Genomic DNA, 18,532 nt, shown 5'->3' on the forward strand with positions numbered 1-18,532 from the left:
ATATATATATATATATATCTTTTGTTTTTCTCTATGTAATAATGCAGTCTTCATATCAAATTGCTTTATTGTGTTATGAGTGCTAACATAATACAGATTAAGAAATGCTTGATTACAGACAAGAATACCTCATCATAATCAATCCATTCTAATTGTGTAAAACTTTTAGCTACATACCTTATTTTTTACCACACATCAGCTCCATGAGATTCCCTCTTATTTGCATACACACATTTGCACCAAATGGTTTTCCTTCTTAGAGAAAGCTACACTAGCCTCCAAGTAGAATTTGTCCTAAATGACTCCATCTCTTCATCCATTATCTCACTCCAAAGATTACGATTTGGGCTCTCCACAGTTTCTTTGTAGTGACAAGAAATTTTAAACATCGTGGTTGAAAATTTAGATGAAATGTGATCTCTCAATCAAGTTAATTTTGAGATATTATGAAATTGGTCTTATTCCTAGTAATAGATTCTTGAGTAAGGACATTATCCTCAACATCTTATTCCACCTCCTCCTCCTAAGTACTATCAACAGAAACCTTCTAAGCTGCATTTGAATTAGGTACTTGAGTAGTAGTGGATAAATTTTGTGGAACAAATGGAGTTACAACAAAATCCAACTTTTGTTGCATATATGTGGTTCCAATATACCTCTCTGCCTGCTTTGAATCCCAAGGCTTCAGCACGCTCGCCTTGTCAAATTTAACATTCCTCTGCTTCGTTACCTGATCAAAAAGTTTAAAACCCTTAACTCCATGCCTGAAGCTAATACATATTGTCTTATTTGCACGTAGTTCTAGTTCATTATTCTGCACGTGGTAGTAAACTTGACACACAAACCTCGTAATCTCAAGAAGGATGCCCCAACCACATATCTTTTGGAGTCATCTTTTTAAAAATTGTGGAAGGCTGATGGTTCACAAAGTGACAAGTCTAGTTTAAGGTTTCGGCCTAATAGAATTTATCTAATCCAACATTAGACAACATACAATAAAAATTATCCACCAAAGACCAGTTCATCCTCTTTGTCGCCTTATTCCATTGTGATGTCTCTTGAACAATGAATTGATGACCTATCATAAGTCTTCAACACTCTTGCAAGAATGCATCTGATGTGTATTCACCCTTATTGTATGAACTGATACTCAAAATCTTTTTATTGGTCTGACTCTCAACTCACTTTTTTCAAGTCTTGAAAATCTTTAGTACATCGTTCTTATGCTTCATGGCGTACACATAAACATATCTAAAGAAATCCATCTGTCAAACTATGTATTCATCGGGTTCTAAACATCTGTGTGAACATACTCTAAAATATCTTTTGTATTGTGAATAACAATACAAAATGATACTCGTGTCTTCTTGTCAAACACATAATGTTCATAAAAATCAAGCTTGCAGGTGCTCGATATTTTAATCTATTATTGTTTCACCAAAGCCTGAAGTGAAGCTTCTCAAGCATGAGCTAGCCACATATGTCACAATATAGTGGCGTTGAAAAAATCATCAGCAATAATAGCTGTTTCAATCACTGCATTTCCCTAATTAAAGTAAAGATTGTGATGAAGAACTCCATAAAAATAAGTGTTTCACGATATATTCTCAGAACGCCTGCCTCATTAAAGCCCCAACTGACGACAAATTTTTTCTAATATCTAGAATATGTGTAACATCAATATGCTCCATCACATTACCATCATGCATCTTGATAAAGCCGTTGTTTATACCAATAGTGCTACAAACTTGATTGCTTCTCATAATCACTGCATCGATATCTAGCTTCTTATACACACCTAACCATTTTCAATGAGGATAAATGTGATAAACAACACATGTCTTGAATCCAACCTGAATCATTCGTACACAAAACTACATATAAAGTTATATTAATAAAAAAACTAACAATCCCTATTAATTACTCGTTGTAAACCCGAGTTTATAGTTTTCATTTGGAGGAAATCTTTAATCTTCTTCAATGAATTCTCTAATTTGGTAAGTAGTTCTCGAGTTTAAACAAATATCATTAGACAAATAAATTTGTGCATCAACAAATCAATGAATTATCATTAGCTTGACAAATTAGCCATTGGGCATATTTTAATGTACACCCTGACCTGATTAATTATATTGGGTGGCGTGTCGTGATTAAGACACGAATATCGTCTAGCTAGCGGTTAAAAATTAGACACGATTCAGATACAAATGCAGTTAAACGTTAGAACCGACTTATGAATCAATCGTTGAAAATTTCGATTTCTATATAAACGCCGAGCGTCGTAGCTTTATACGATGTCTGTCAGTCGATCGTCTCCGACTAGAATTTATACTTTTTGTTGCACTGAAAACCCTAATTCACAATTTTCCGGCATGTCAAGTTCCCGAATTCTGTTTATCCCCGGCTATCATTGATACTTTCTTTTTCCTAGCCCTAATTCCTCTGCGTTCGTTCTTCGTTTCTCCAGTTGTTTGATTCTGACCGTAATGGCTGCAAGGCTGACAAAGAACGGCATCGCCGCCATCAACGCCGGCGATCTGGATCTGAAACCGGTGTTTCAGGTGATGGAGGTCACGAAGATTGTTGGATCGCAGGAGAGGTTTCGGATTGTGGTGTCTGATGGCACCACGACTCAGCAAGCGTTGCTTGCCACGCAGCTCAACGGGGTAGCGAGGGCTGGGAAAGTACGTCGGGGATCAGTTGTTCAGCTGCTGGAATACATTTGTAGCACCGTTCAAAGTAGGAGGTAAATTTTCTACACCACAGCATCCCCCTGTCTGCTAGAAAATAATTCTTAGTTGTTAAAATATCCAGTGCACATACAAATAAAAATAATCAGAGATAACTAAATTGTTATGAAAAAAATCCAAAAAATAAAAGATTCTTGTGGTCTAGCCAGACAAGAGTAGTTCACTATATAATTGAAATTATGAAATTTTGCTCTACTACTCAATTGGAGAAAGCGGGATAACAAAACCATGAACACTAGTTTAATGTTTTATTACAATAGAGATTATAAGATGACAATGTCAGTAATAATGATTAGGCAATAATAAATCGGAGATCACAAGTGAGTAATAATAACTATACAATAGAAGTTTAGCCATGACAGTCACTAGTATATATTTATGTTTAAAAGATGGACGGCAGCTTGTGCCTGTTGTCACCATATATGCTAATTCGATCTAGATGGATTCAAACTCGGGACAGATGGGACTTACGTCGAAGCTGCCAACAACTAAGCCACCGGTTGCGCGCATATATTATTTCTTCCCCTGTTTATGGGTATGATAACATTGTCAACATTAGTTAAGGACTTGAGACAATTTGAAGGATTATGAGCATATGTAGAACAAATCTTGCAAGGAACTAGTTTCCATTCATCGATTACATGAATATCTATCTCTTTATTTTTAGCCTCAATAATAATAGAATCAGGCCAAACAGAGTCTGCATTAACTCTAACATAGGTAAGAAGAGTTCCTTTAGCAGTTAATGGATCTCTTTTTGTGAGTTCAGATTTTGCTCTCAACTCTATTTGATTTCCCTTCATAATTATGGTCTATTTATAATTTTTGGAGTGTTATTATGATAAATTTATTCAAAATCTTAAAAACATTCTATCAGACAATTCGTGTTGGTTCATTTGATCATATATTATTTTTCTTAGCATTTAAGTTCGTTAAGTATCTCGTATTTGAGTGATTTTAGTTTGTTTGATTTTTATCGTCAAGCCACTCAATTTGACTATAAGTATGTCTAGAGATCGATTGACCTTTCAATTATTGCTTTTGAAACTTTAAATTATATTTCAAGTTTTTGATATGCTCTCATTTAGACTCGGATTGGATTATTTTAGAGTTATTAGTTTTGTATTGTTGACACTTCAGTTAAAGTATAAATTCACCAAAATTGGAGCTTTGATGATCCTTAATTTGACTTTATAAGTTATCTTATAAAAAACGCATCGTGATTTATGTTTGATAATTTGGATTTTATTATGACATTAAAGTTAAAGAGGTGAAATTTATGTCTTAGTATGTTTGTTTGGTTGTTGTATGATGGATATCATAGTTGATCTTTTTATCAATTTTTCAAAGCTGTTATGGTTCTTTATATAATGTAACTTGAAGCAACTTATATTTGGTGTAAATTCCAGTTATATGATAGCTTAATATGAAGCAGGATGATCGTTATCCTTAACATGGAAGTTTTGATCATGGAATCTGAGTTATTTGGAAAATTGAGTTGTCATCCTGAAACAGAATCAGCAAACCAGAAGCCATCCTTATTAAACAACTCAGGCTACCAAAAAGAGCGACTGCCTAATGGAACATCTCTAAGCTTGAGCTTTAATGGTGAAAGTTATCCACCAACAGTACAACCGTCTTATAAGCCACCTCCAAATTACAGAAGCCATGGGGCAATCTTGAAGAATGACGCTCCCTCGCGAATTATCCCCATTGCAGCTCTGAACCCGTATCAAGGGAGATGGGCTATTAAGGCGAGAGTGACGGCGAAAGGAGAACTTCGGCGGTATAACAATGCCCGGGGAGATGGTAAAGTGTTCTCCTTCGATCTTCTAGACTCTGATGGAGGAGAGATTCGAGTGATCTGCTTTAATGCCATTGTCGATCGCTTTTTAGATGCTATTGAGGTAGGAAAAGTGTACGTGATATCAAAGGGAAGCCTAAAACCGGCTCAAAAGAACTTTAATCATCTTACCAATGACTGGGAAATATTTCTAGAGACATCCTCCATTGTTGAACTTTGTCCAGAAGAAGATGACACCATACCTCCACAACAGTTCAATTTCAAAGCAATAAGTGATATCATGAATGCAGAGAACAATTCAATTGTAGATCTTATTGGAATAGTTACATCAATTAACCCTTCAGTGACAATATTGAGGAAGAATGGCATGGAAACTCAAAGGAGAATTGTTACTTTGAAGGACTCGTCGGGTATGAGTGTTGAGCTGACTCTTTGGGGGGATTTCTGCAACAGTGAAGGAAGGCAACTGCAGGAGTTGTTTGATTCTGGGGCTTTTTCGTCTTTGGCTGTGAAAGCAGGTAAGGTAAGCGACTTCAGTGGGAAGTCAGTTGGTACTATATCTGCATCCCAGCTCTTTATAAACCCTGAAATCCCTGAGGCTCTTAGCTTGAGAGAGTGGTTTGATAAGGGAGGGAAAGATATTTCCTCCAATTCCATCTCTAGAGAAACTATGGCCGTGATTCGTCAGAACGTAGTTCGTAAAAATGTTTCACAGATAAAGGATGAGGGTTTGGGAAGAGGTGATAAGCCTGATTGGGTGACATTAAAAGCCACTGTCTCATTTATAAAGACAGAAAATTTCTGCTACACTGCCTGCCCTTTAATAATTGGTGATAGGCAATGCAGTAAGAAAGTTACCAAACTGACTAATGGAAACTGGTGTTGTGAACGGTGCGACAGAGAGTTCGAAGAGTGCGAATATCGGTATCTCCTTCAAGCTCAGGTGCAGGACCATAGTGGAGTAACTTGGGTGACTGCCTTTCAGGAGTCAGGAGAGGAAATGCTTGACTGCTCAGCCAAAGAACTATTCATGCTTAAACAGCATGATGATCCAAAATTTGCAGAGATTGTTAGGTCTTGTCTCTTTGTGCAGTTCTTATTTAGAATCAAAATCAAAGAAGAGCATTTTGGTGAAGAACAGAAGGTGAAGATTACGGTAGTCAATGCAGAGAAAGTGAATCCTTTAACTGAAAGCAGATACCTACTCGAAGAAATCTCAAAGTTCGATCATATAGCATTCTAAGCCAATGTGTCGGGTAAGATTCTTGGACTAGCTTTCCGGCCTTGATTCGTTGTATTCATCATTGAGTTTGTTGGTTTAGAGTGAGCATTAATGATTAGAATTCTTTGAATTGAATAAGATGTTTCTAAGAAGTGCACTAGCACCATTTGAGTGTGTGTTATGTGCAATTCTGGAGACTAAAATGAATCTCCACAAGGTCATATGTAATTCTTTTCTACCTGGATTTGAGCTAAATGTTGTCAAATGATTATTTTAGACAAAATGAACTCGTGGTTTTTTTAGATCTAGATTTTGTGGATTTCGATCGTGAATCTGGGATTTATTAAATCGTCTCATTTTGTGGATTTAACTCCGCGCGTTGCGAATTTAGCGCTGGAGGAGTTTTACTCGCTTAAGGAATTCTTCGATGGGAAGGGGATGGAGACATGTGGATCAGGTAACAAGAAATCAAGTAGCACACCATCCCTCCTGCCAAAGTTGTTGGCGTTGTAGCCTCTGTTGGGCATGAGCCTGGAGAAATTGATGGAAAAAAGCTATTAGTTCAAGGTCTAGTAGTGTAAGCTTTGAGGCTGTAAGCTCACCATAAATATCCTTGCCCTCCTTTCCTGAATCGAATTCACTGGGAAGACCCCTATACCCAACTTCTTTGATTTGTTCTTCAGTCGAGAAGAAATCAAATCTATTGAGATCCCTCAACGAGACTTCCATAACCACAACCTCAGTTTGGCATAATTGATACGGACTAAATGCTGTGAAGGGCTGACGAATCATGCAAGTGTAAGTGTCATACAAGTAGTATATAGAATAGAGTCTGTGTATCTTTCTCACGAGAAAAGCCCGAACTCCCAAAGTGTGAAAAGTTTCATGTCTACTTGTTTTGAGTCTAGCCTGAAGGCCCGATTATTGGTAATTTTTTAACTTATCTAATCTAATTTTTATATAGAGAGAAAATATTAGTTTAAATTTGTGAAGTAATCAATTGAGTAAGAATATCTTCCCTGATTTAGATCCTAAAAACCTAGGGTTAACAAGCAACGTAATTAACAGTGACAATCAGGAACAATTTTCTTCCTTAGCCCCTTCCGGTGGCAATAAGAAACTTGGGACATCAAATATGTTTAGTTTCCTAAATCTGGTGAGAATCTCAAGATTAAGTATTTCCCTACGAGCAATATTCTTATTCACCCAAGCTAAAGAGTTTAAACTAATTGTTCCTTTAAGGATTCTTCCGAAATTTAAAGTTCACAATGACTTTCAACAACAATCAATTGGTCAGATCGAATGTGAATGAAGATTTAAAGTTTAAAACATCATAACGACAAAGTTTCATCCAAGTCACATGCACAACAATTAAACCCTAGAACTTGCACTCACCAAATCAAAAAAGAAAAGATATTTAGTAACTAATCATGCTTTCAAACAATAGACAACACCTTTTACTAATCATTGTAAACAGATTATACAAGTTTAGAAAGAAAAAAAAAAAAAAAAAACTACACCCTTAGTTGCAAATTTCTCTCCTCTTCCACTTTCTAGTTCCCGATGATCACTAAGTCTCTAGAACTATCCTCCTGAACTGTCTCTTACAGATCACCTCACTTCTCTGGCCATCTTACAGAGTTTCTCTCCATTACACATAAGAATACACAACACACACGAGAGAGAGAGAGAGAGAGAGAGAGAGAGACTAGCAATAGAGTCCTTTTCCTTTATAAAAATTTCATCTTTTGTAGTCTTGGAAGACACCATGCAGAGAACAGTTATCTTAATACTAATGTTGGTTCGTTGGCGCCAAGGTTTCTCCTCGGAAGGCCAGAGTTCTCTTTCTTCTATGAGGATTCATTGCTTGGGTCTTTAGGTGGTGCCTTGGTGCCAAGGAAAGTGGCTCGCATTTGCTTGAAAAGGGTGCCTAGGTGTCATGCGCTCTGTTGGGTGCTTTGTTGGGTGCCTAGGCAACCTCAGTTTGGCAATTGATACTGACTAAATGTTGCGAAGCACCCATGAATCACGTCAGTGTAAGTGTCATGCACGTAGTATACATAATAGAGTCTGTGTATCGATCTCACGAGTAAAAAACAAAACTCCAGAAGTGTAAAAAAATTTTAGTCTATTGGTTATGAGTCTAGCCTGAAGGTTCGATTATTTATAATTTTTGAAATTATCTAACCTAATTTTTGTATAGAGGGAAAATAATAGTTTAAATGTGTGAAGCAATCAATTAAGTGAGGAAATCTCCTCTGATTTGGATCTTAAAAGTCTAGGGTCAACACAAGTAACAACATTAACTGTGAAATTAGGAACCATTTTCTTCGTTTGCCCCTTCCGATGACGATAAGAAAGTTTGGACATTAAATATGTTTAGTTCCCAAAATCTAGTGAGAATCCCAAGATTAAGTATTTACCTACAAGATCACACTATCCTATGAGCAATATTCTTATTCTCCTAAGTTAAGGAGTTTAACATAATTGCTCCATAAGGATTCTTCTGACACTCAAAGTTCATAATGCGTTTTAACAAACTCAATTGGCTAGATCAAATGTAAATGAAGATTTAAAGGTTAAAACATCATCACAACAAAGTTCAACCAAGTCACATGCACAACAATTAAACCCTAGACCTTCTACTCACTAAATCTAAAGACAAAAGAAATTTAGTGACTAATCATGCTTTCAAAAAATAGGTAACACGTTTTATTAATCAATTATACAAGTTTAAAAAGAAAAACCAAGAAAAGTTTAAACCCTTGGTTGCAAATCCGTTCTCCTCTCACACTTCCTGGTTCCTGATGATCACCACGTCTCTCAAACTATACTTCTGAACCGTCCTTACAAAGTTTCATTCCCTTACAAAAATGAAGAGGAGAATCCGTTCGGATTCTCCCGCTGCCCATCGCGCGCCTGGAATTTTATTTTCCCGCTCTCTGCCCTAGCTCCCGCTTCCTTCCCTTCTCCCGCTCCCGATTCCTTCGGTTCTCTCGCACCTTGTTCGGCCTTCAGCTCCTCTCTCCCTTCTTCTTCCGGCGTTAATCCCAGGGTTCGGCATCTCTCTTCTTCCGGCGTTAGGCATCTCGCTCCCTGCTTCTTCCGGCGTTAATCCCAGGGTTCGGCATTGAGCTCCTCTCTCCCTGCTTCTTCCAGCGTTAATCCCAGGCGGCCGGTAATCCTTCGCAGCTCCTCTCTTCGGCATTCTTCCCCTTCCAGGCTTTCTTCCGGTTTTTTTTTCTGCTTTCCTTTTTCTCTATTCCCAGGATGGCGGAAGAAGCAGGGAGCGAGATGCCTAACGCCGGAAGAAGCACCCAGAGATGCTAAAAATTACTGGAAGAAATATGAATCTGAGTTTTTAATTCTCCTTTTTCTTCTCCACAAAGAGCTCTTAAAATGACTAGCTTCTTGTAATTTGGATTAGGTTGATTTTATTGTGGTTTACGTTCAGTTTAGAGCAATGCTTAACCCTCCAAATAAAACTCAGTAGTTTACCTTGTCCGTAACAAGACCTTTACTTTTTTTTTTGGTTGGTTTTTCTGTTCTGATTCTGCAATAAAGATAACACAGATCTGCTTGGTTTATTCTCCAGCATCTCTACAACCTACCTTTTGATGTCCCACTCAGGTGTTAGATATGAAAAAGTGAAGGCATGAATGTAATAATTAAGCTTAGGTGTTAGATATGAAAATACATAGGAACTGAAGTTTATTGCTATGAATGATCCTGCTTGTACTTCAAAAACAATCAAGTGTTTATCACATTTTCTTAATGAAGAAACCAGTATAGCTTATGCCAAAGCTTAAATTTTTTGAAATGCCTTGGAGAGCTGCGTCTAATAAGGTAAAGGCATTAATGAAATTCTGTTTGTTTTGTTACGCAGCATTTTGAGTGCTGGGATCCAACCTTGAGTGCTAAAATTTAAATTTAAATGCTCTGTATAATTTCATGCTTCTTAAGTTCATCCAGAAATCTTTGGATAAGTTGAAATTTGTATTGAAAAAAAACAAAAATTTAATACCAAATTGACCGAGAGTGAAATATTTGTTTGGAATGGCATTCAATATGGGATCAACTTTGAATCTAAGCTCGATTCAAACTGGTTTTGAAACTGAACCTGCAATCATGTTCTCATCGAAGTTGTAATTTAAATTTGAATTAAGTCTTGATTATGAAATTGGAGTTTGATGAGAATTTGAATGTTCTCCTAATGATGAATTTATATTTCCAGTAGAAATTCGATTTGGTCTCGAATATGAGCCTGAATGCGAATCTGAAGAAAATATACCTATTTTAGTTGGCAAGTCAATTGATTAAAGTTCAGCTTGTTATTGATTTTTGTCAACATGTTTTGCTTCTTCACTTATAAATTGATAAACAGAACCTTAGAGAGAAATTCAAATTTGCAAATATTTTAACAAATTTATCAATGAGCAAATCCTTGAGACTTTATAAAAGAAGGCTCCATCTATTTCTGTTGGATAATTGTCGCTGATTTGGGATTTGTCCATTCCATGTGCCTGCGGTTATTGTGAGTCGCTTCCTATGCAAGTTCTCAAAAAGTAGTGAAAATTTGCTTTTATATTTGCCGTGGTTGAATTTGGAAATTGTTGTTATCCTTTGATTTTTTAAGCTGAAACTACTTTTTTTTTCATAATTTCATGAAATTACCAAATTTGGGTTCCTTAAGCTGTAAATGGAATCACTGAGGCATGCATGATTGATTGAAGTTTTTTGCTTTCCTTTTAAACTTTGTGTATATGAGTTGGATGTAAATTTTTTTTAGCACCAACAAGTTTTATTGAAAACTTCTAGGTAATGTTCCCCTCGTAATGGCATGAAATTTGGATTTTTAAGTTGGTGATTTATATCTTTGTTCTTTTCATCTATAACTTTTGGGATTGGTCTACAAGTGCACCTACTCAGGGTTCAACGGTATCTTATTGTTCAATTGTTTCCCAACTGGATAAGGTTGCTCGGGGGTCTACCGTGTCACATCCGGGCAACATTCCTCGTGACATGCATTGTAAAATGAATATTGTCTTTTTTTTTAATTTTAATTTTAACATGTTATTTCTTATTTTTGTTTAGGTTTCATGATACTCACTATCAGGTAAGGTGTACTTTTTTTTGTATCGTTATGAAGGGGATTTATTGGTTTTAAAATATCTAATGTGAAGACAATGCAGTTTTGTTGAGAACATTACAATTTCTGCGTGTCAGATTATTTATTTACTTAAAAAAAACTTGCAAATCAGTTGTTTTCATAACACAAACTAAACATCTTATCCAAAAAAAGGGCAAAATAGTCATTTATCCACAATACAAACGCACAAATCAAAAAGTCAAAACAACTTATTCGGACCAGCTGCTTATCTGGATAAGCTGGATAAGCTGCAGCTGCCCCAAACAGACCCTTAATCATTTGATACTTTAAGAATTTTTTTTTACTTGAGACTAATGTGGCGCAGGATCACTCTTATAATCATTCAGAAATTTCTGTAGGAAAAAAAAAATTATTTAGAGAAAAATTTCAAAAATTTTGGTATAGTATTTACCCGTCAATAAAAGCTTCTAAAAATTATCCCATTTTCATAAGCATAGAAGCTGTGACAAATTCTAGAAATTAACAATAAAAATTAACAGAATAAAAAAGTTTGCTATATATAAATTTTCTGCCCTATCAAACGGTATAAATAGTTTTTTAAATGAAAAAAATTAAGTAAATATAAAAGGATGTTATCTGCAACCAATAAAAGTCACTGAAGATTTTTTATAAATAGTTTACTCATACAAACTAATACAACAACAACAACAACAACAACAATGGGTTCAACTACATGAATCTTTTTTCTCAATTACATTCTATTGTGTGTTATATTTTCATTTAATTCTAATAGATTAAGAACTTTTTTTTTTTGTACAATATGTCCTAGTCTTCCTAAGGTCTTTCTCAATATAAGTCAAATCTAAAATATCTACTCTCCTAAGGTCGATGTTTGATTTGGTCAAACTATCTAAGATGACTCTCTAATCTTGTCCGTCACTTGAGCTACACTAGCCTTATCACGAAGATATTCATTTTCCATTTTATCTCCAAGTATCAAGCCACTGACCTACCTAAGCATTCTCATCGCAACAAAACTTTACTTTGTTTTCAGATTTTCGAAACACATTGAACATGCAATCCTCCTAAAATAAAGTCGATTTATTCTCCTTGTTTATCTCCTTGGTTTCTTCTCTTTCTATTTGCTTTTTTTTTTTTAGTGTTTGGATCCATTACACCTAACATTAGTTTAACAGCTTTTACAACCAACACTATCTAGAAACTCATCAAACATATCACCTTGTTAAGCTTGATAATTAAAGCGTATACAGAGTTCGCAGTGCGTCTGTCAAAGTCCTTATGTCGAAATCCCAGTGTCAAAATCCCGGTATCAGAGACGCTAAAATCTCTGATGCTTTTCCAAGTCTGACAGTGAAGAGGTCCGGTGGCAAAAACCTAACAAACTCAGAGAGAATCGCTTCGACCATGAACCCTAAACCTCCAATACACAAATGGAAACCCTAGCTAGTGTAAAAAGATAATAAATCGACAGCGCACCTTTTTTTTAGGCATTCGGGCGGTCTTAGGGTCAGGCACATGGAAAAACACATTTTTTTCATTTATCTTTTAATGGCAAAAAAAGGCGTCTAACACTTCACATCTGGCCTATTTTTATTGGAGTCTGGACTCCAATATTTCTTCCCAAGGTTGGGCTAGTGCATGTTGCCAACAAGGCAACATTAGTGATGACGGACCCAACAATATAAGTCCATTTTTTTTTGTTTCATCACTTTATAACATTTCAAACTTAAGTTTTAGTACAATCGTCTCACCTTTTGCAAAGTTGAGTGAAAGATTAAAACTTTATAAATGTTATTAAGATAGCAAATGATTTCATTTCAACACCTAGTCCCTTGCAGTGCACTAGCTGTAATATGAATTTACCTTCCCACCTCACCTTAGTGAATGCTTGCCGTCCAAAGCCCATCAACCTTCATCATCAGTAGTTTCGACTGTTATCTTCAAGTGTTATTTTCTATAAATAACAAAATGTATGTGTTAAATAATATAAAAATTAAAAGCAAATGATCAAAGGCTTTAATGTAATTCAAAACCAAATCAAAATAATGTAAGCATGGGATGTGAGGTTGGGAAGTACATTTCTACATAAAACAGCTGCTTCCATTCCTTTATTATCAATTTTATTCATTTTACAAAAGGGGATCATTCACAAGAACCCGGTCTTCTTTTCCTGTACAATTCCACCAAGGCCTACAAACTGACCGGAACCAAACTCTATTCCGGAATGTGAACGTTTGTCTGCTAATTCCCTCACCCGCAGCAGTACTGGTGCAGGAACTGACAAACAAGCAGGTTTCCCGATCTACAACATAAATAAGAAGACAATCAGAAAAAATCTGCAAAATCGAATTGGAAATGTGGAAGCTGGAAAAATTGTTTCCAATAGTTTGAGAGAGAATAATAATTTAAAAAAAAAATGTTGTAAATATAATTTTTGTAAGGATCTGGTTAGAACTTAAAAGTAGTTTTCTGGTGAATTAAACAATGAACTCTATTAACAACTAGTCATCATCGTCATCGATTTTACTGCATCTATTCCAAGACAGTTTATGAATCATCTTTATGATTTGTTCATATTGAGTTGTATAAGAAATTAAAACTGTTACTCGATGAACTAACAGTAACATTAGAAGCAACTTCAAAATTATCATCATAGCCGCTAACAAGGGGCATTCCGGTTTTCTGTAAAAGGAACGCAGTGTAATAAAAATGTAGTAAATTTTAATTATAATGAATATGAAAAGGTTTAAGAGATGTATGTTCGAATATAAACTAAATGCCTATAGTTATTTCGAGTTTGATTTCAATTAAAATAAAATCTATGTAAAAAACAAAAAATGGGATGCGACCAACAGCAACGGCGGTGGCAATGGCAGTCGGTACAGTCAAGTGATGGGTGGTGGCAACTTATGCAGTTTATTTAGAAATCGGCCAAATAAGTTGATTTCCAAATAAACCAAATTGAATTCACCAAAATTTTACACTGTATTTCATTTTCTTCAAACTAAATTCCAAATTTTGAAATTTCACTACATTTGATTCACATTACCCTACTAATGCAGCAACTAAAAAAACCCAACTGACTTCTTACTAGAAAGTGCAAAAGGACCTAGGATTTCTTTTACAAATCGATGCCCTAATCCTAGAGGGATATGAATCAAAAAGTTGCCAATCAAGGGGGACAGTTTTATATGAGCTCCAGAAGTTTCCTAGTTGAGTTCATTACTCAACTATACATGGATTACATAATAAAGAAGACAATAATCTCAAAGGAAATGACAATAACAAGTCAAGAATCTGGCTCGAAGAACAAAATGATATCACAAAACTTTTGGGAGGCATTGGTTATAAATTTTCTTGGAAAACAAAGAAAACAAGGCTGCTAATTCTTACCCCTTTATCAGTTCGTTCTTGAGCAGAGGTAGCTTTCAAAAGGTTTCGCCATTTATCCTGAGGATGAAGAAAACTCAGACAACCGTCTAAAGAAACTAATGCATCAACAAATCCACAACATAAAGTAGTCGTGAAATGAAATTCAAGCTGAATATATTTGCCTTTGATACTTTGGAATACAAAACCTAGAATTTAATGCTTATAAATACTAAATTTTAGAACTCACTCCATTTTAAAATTAACTACCAAAGCAAATTTTTAGACAGTCAGAAACTGCAGTAACTTGTAGTAGGCTAGGTTTGCTCCACAAAGCAGTTGCTGGCGCCCAGAGTCAACTTGATTTGAGAAAATGCAAAGCCATAGCCCAGAATCTTTCTCAACTTATAGGCAATTAGGTAAAGAGTAACTCAACAAGCAAGCAAGCATGTGGTAAATTAAGAGGCCATCTGGGATTACTTTTTAATTTTACTTTTTATTTTATTTTGTTTATGTTTTGACTTAAAACAAAATGGTATGGTATAACTTGTTTAGCTGTATGTAAAAACACTCAAAATAACTTTATATTTTTTAAATGTTTTTAAAAACAAACTAATTTGTTTTTGAAAATAAAAAAATGTATTAAACAAACATATTTTTAACATAAAAAGAAAACAAAAAAGATCCCAAAGAAGCCCTGAGCTTCAGTAAAAATCGTACCTTGAGATCAACAGATGTTCTATGAGAGCCTGATGCAAAAGCTACTTGCCGGATTTGAGACCATCTTCCAACTCCATACATAGACACTCCTTCAACCAGCTTCAGGACTTCGCCAAGCGTCCAAGCTCGGTGATTCTTCTTCTTGCTAGATTCCATTGGTTGTAAAGTATCAGAATTTTCATGAAAGGCAGCGCTACCAGAATCAGAATTTTCATGAAAGGCAGCGCTACCAGAAGAAATAAACTTTACATGATTTTCCTGCGGCGACTTTTCGCTATTAAATACTTCTGGACTCATTTTTTCTCTTTCCACGTGGACAAAGTTCTACAAAAACATTTTAAAAAGAAAAATGCTAGAAGCAATTTTAATCATTAACAAAATTGAAAAAATCTTCGTTGGTATCGATTTAAGTGCTAAAGCAACAGCTCCAAAAGATTGGCCATATAAGCAAACAGAAGTCGATCAAACCTTCTAGTTTTAACAAGTTGGTACCAACTCCTAACAATCTGGTTTTTTAATTGGGCCTGATCAGTTTGAAAAAATTTTCGCAATCAACCTGGTCTGACCCAATTTTGACAACCACAGATACAAGTCTACAAGGAGGGCTATTTATATCTAATGCAAATTATCTGGCAAAACCAGTACAAACTAAGGTCGGTTAAATCCATTAATGAATCACACCTCTTTTCACACAAAATTCTCAAATCACGAGAAATATGATAAACAATTTTCTTAAAGTATAGATACAGAGTAATAACTAAAATTGGTGAGAATATAATTTTGTGGAAGAACTAAAAATTCATATTGCATAAACCATAGATTTCATATACTTGATGAAAATATTGATTAAAAAAACAAATTAAACATGCGTTTTTTTTGTGTTAGTAAAATAAAATGATTAAAATCAGCTCAAATCTTAAGTAATACACGTGTTGCTCCACATGTGCATTATTTGTTGTCACAATACTATGAAGGGTGCTTGTGTCAAGAAGGGATTTCCTTTGTGCAGCCCAACAAATCAACTGCGAAAAGGTTGTTCAGCAAATAATAGCACATAAGCAGTGCATCACCAAATCACATAAGCAACGCATTAACAAATAAAGTTTAGATTTTATAGATCTTGCTCCTCATCACCATTAGCCTTAACAAAACTATTTAGGATCGGTTTTATGAATTCTCAATCTCCACGCATTTTTGTTGATTGTTGACAGTTGGGTGAGTTTTTAACCCTATTCTAAACAAACTTTCTTGAACAAATTCTATCCATGTTAGTTTTGGCTCCATTCATTGCTTAATATTTTGATAAAAATTTTATTCACTCGTCAGATAAGTGATTTTCTAATATTTATTGTGTTTAAATCTACTTTCAACAATTTTATCTTCTATATATCATTATTCCATGATCTATCTAATATAAGCTATCTTTCCTAGTTTTTTTTATCCATTCACATCAACATTCTCATACAAACTGGAGCCAAAATCAAAGAGCAACTAGCAGTAGATATGTTGGAAAATCTAAGCTAGGGCTAGGCTAATTTGAATAATATCAAAGAAAAACAAGATACAATGAATAATCTATAATTCAAGATATAGATCGTCTCTCCACAAATCCTAGACACCGCTAGGAACACAAAGACATAAGAAAAACTGTAGCAAATCAAAGCATTAAACAAACCCCAACTATTTAGCCCTAATAAATACTCCCCAAAATTCATTTAAACTTTCCCCCAAAACCCCCATTAAATTCCCACCTTTTGTTTGTGATTAACAGTTGTGTGGGCCCCACACAGAAGTTGGAATCATATTCAATAGCCCCTAAAGCTTTCACTCCTCGATGTCTTATGACCTAGTCTAATAGCTTCGACTTAGATAAGTCAGGAACTGTGGTTAGACTGTTTTAACATTTCAATAACTATCCACTGAATTCTAGAAACTTTTAATATATAAAATAGTCACTAAGAAACCACAAAGTATATCATACAAAAATCAAAACATCCAAAAATAACAGCAAAGTCTGTAGACAACATTTTAATCCAGCATATAACAATGTATCACTACAAAAAAAAAAATGATACAAATAAAATATAATCACAATACGTATCGAAAATAGTCATCCACCTGTAAACTAAATCTCTTCTGCCACATATCAACTTAGTGTTTTTTCTTGAAAAGAAACATATAAATTCAACAATAAGTTTGCACAACTTAGTGTTGAGATATGCATTAAATTCACATTCAAATACTATACATAAATGACTAAAAGAAATGTAATTCTTCATTTTATATGTTTCAAATTAAGTATTTATTTTTTTTACCCTCTTTAAGAGTCATATCAAAATTACCGCCACACCAGTATAAATCCTCCAAATTGTACTTGTATGTAGCTGACCTGGTCCGCAGTTACGCGGTTATTTAGTTTCCTGGCAACTTGACCTAGTTTCTTTAGGCGACTAGTGTGCAAATTGGATATGTTATAGAATTTACAATTTGATTTATAGTTTACACACTAGGGGTTCTACGCAAGTATATGTATCGTTCAAGTAATATAGAACTCTAACGGAGCCTCGATTATCGATCCCACAAGAAAGCGAGGTAAGAAATCTCTTAGGCTAAGTTCTAGTCTACTACTATCAGATCTTAATTTGGAATATCGATTTTTAGGGTAAAATTCTTAAGTTGAATCATGCAGAAATACAATTTAGGCTCTCTAAGAATCTTAAAACATAACATTTTCCACACAAAAAAATCTAATAATAGAAGATTAAGATAAACTAAAATTTAGGGTAAAATATCTCAACTTTTCAAAAACCTACATTTTATTTTCTGCATGCTCTTCAAGCCAGATTTAAAACGACTTGCATAGCATGAACATATCTCAGTCATCCCTATTAGAACCTCTACATTAGGACTTGTATAGATAACTGCATCATTTTGCATGTCTTGAGGAAAAGCCCTCATGCTTCTCCAACCTATATGGCCAAGCATAAGATTTCTATTTAGAAGGTTGCCAGGCACGCTTAGGGTGTTAGGGACTTCCCTAACTCATACGGGATATAAGTCTTTTGTGAGAGCATCTCGGCTCTGTAGTCGTACCTCTCTTTTCTTTCCAATCCAGTGCCTTCCTCTTGATATATGCGGGTATAGGTCTCATCTATATATACTCTACCTATAGAGGGTCAGAGGACTTAGAGTTTCTTTTTATTGACCTTAGGACTGTCGGGATTCCGTTGGACGACACAATTCATAGATTGCTGACAAAAGATCTATGGTTATGCTGAGTTGATTACATTTACAATCAGCTAGACCTGGGTCCTAATAGTTTGGGATGACGAATTCATAGTATCCTGACCCGACTATCTCTATATGATTAGGATTCATTTACAATTCTATTGATATATCCCCTTCAAGACTTGTCATGCATTTGACACCTCGTTGATGTCGTCTCGTAGACCCCAATTACGGACAGACCGCCGCCTGTTTGGGCTACGGTGATTCACTCTCTACCCTGATGGCCTGATTAGGTCTAAAAGCATAAT

The 18,532-nt window shown here is 35.2% G+C and overlaps 2 protein-coding genes across 6 annotated transcripts in view; one reads left to right on the forward strand and one right to left on the reverse strand.

Annotated features, from left to right (window-relative positions):
* Window positions 1-2,104: 2,104 nt before the first annotated feature.
* On the forward strand, window positions 2,105-6,591 carry LOC110026022 (replication protein A 70 kDa DNA-binding subunit A-like). 2 transcript variants are annotated; one of them, XM_020726765.1, is made up of 2 exons: window positions 2,105-2,746; window positions 4,186-6,588. In XM_020726765.1, the coding sequence occupies exons 1-2, from the start codon at window positions 2,487-2,489 to the stop codon at window positions 5,795-5,797; spliced, it is 1,872 nt and encodes a 623-aa protein (XP_020582424.1). In that variant the 5' UTR covers window positions 2,105-2,486; the 3' UTR covers window positions 5,798-6,588. The 2 variants fall into 2 exon arrangements, with proteins under 2 accessions (XP_020582424.1, XP_020582425.1); XM_020726766.1 differs by having other exon boundaries at window positions 2,687-2,746; window positions 4,160-6,591.
* A 6,393-nt stretch (window positions 6,592-12,984) lies between these two features.
* Window positions 12,985-18,532, reverse strand: part of LOC110026023 — a 30,335-nt gene continuing 24,787 nt past the window's right edge. For 3 of the 4 annotated variants that reach the window (XM_020726770.1, XM_020726768.1, XM_020726767.1), the window contains 3 exons: window positions 14,997-15,320; window positions 14,301-14,357; window positions 12,985-13,209 (listed from right to left, as the gene is read on the reverse strand). In XM_020726770.1, coding sequence (XP_020582429.1) covers window positions 13,054-13,209; window positions 14,301-14,357; window positions 14,997-15,320 — 537 coding nt within the window. In that variant the 3' untranslated portion in view covers window positions 12,985-13,053. The remainder of the gene's footprint in view (window positions 13,210-14,300; window positions 14,358-14,996; window positions 15,321-18,532) is intronic. The other variant, XM_020726771.1, reaches the window with a different exon arrangement.

The sequence above is a fragment of the Phalaenopsis equestris genome, unplaced genomic scaffold (genome assembly GCF_001263595.1).
Source record: "Phalaenopsis equestris unplaced genomic scaffold, ASM126359v1 Scaffold000347, whole genome shotgun sequence".
NCBI lineage: Eukaryota > Viridiplantae > Streptophyta > Magnoliopsida > Asparagales > Orchidaceae > Phalaenopsis > Phalaenopsis equestris.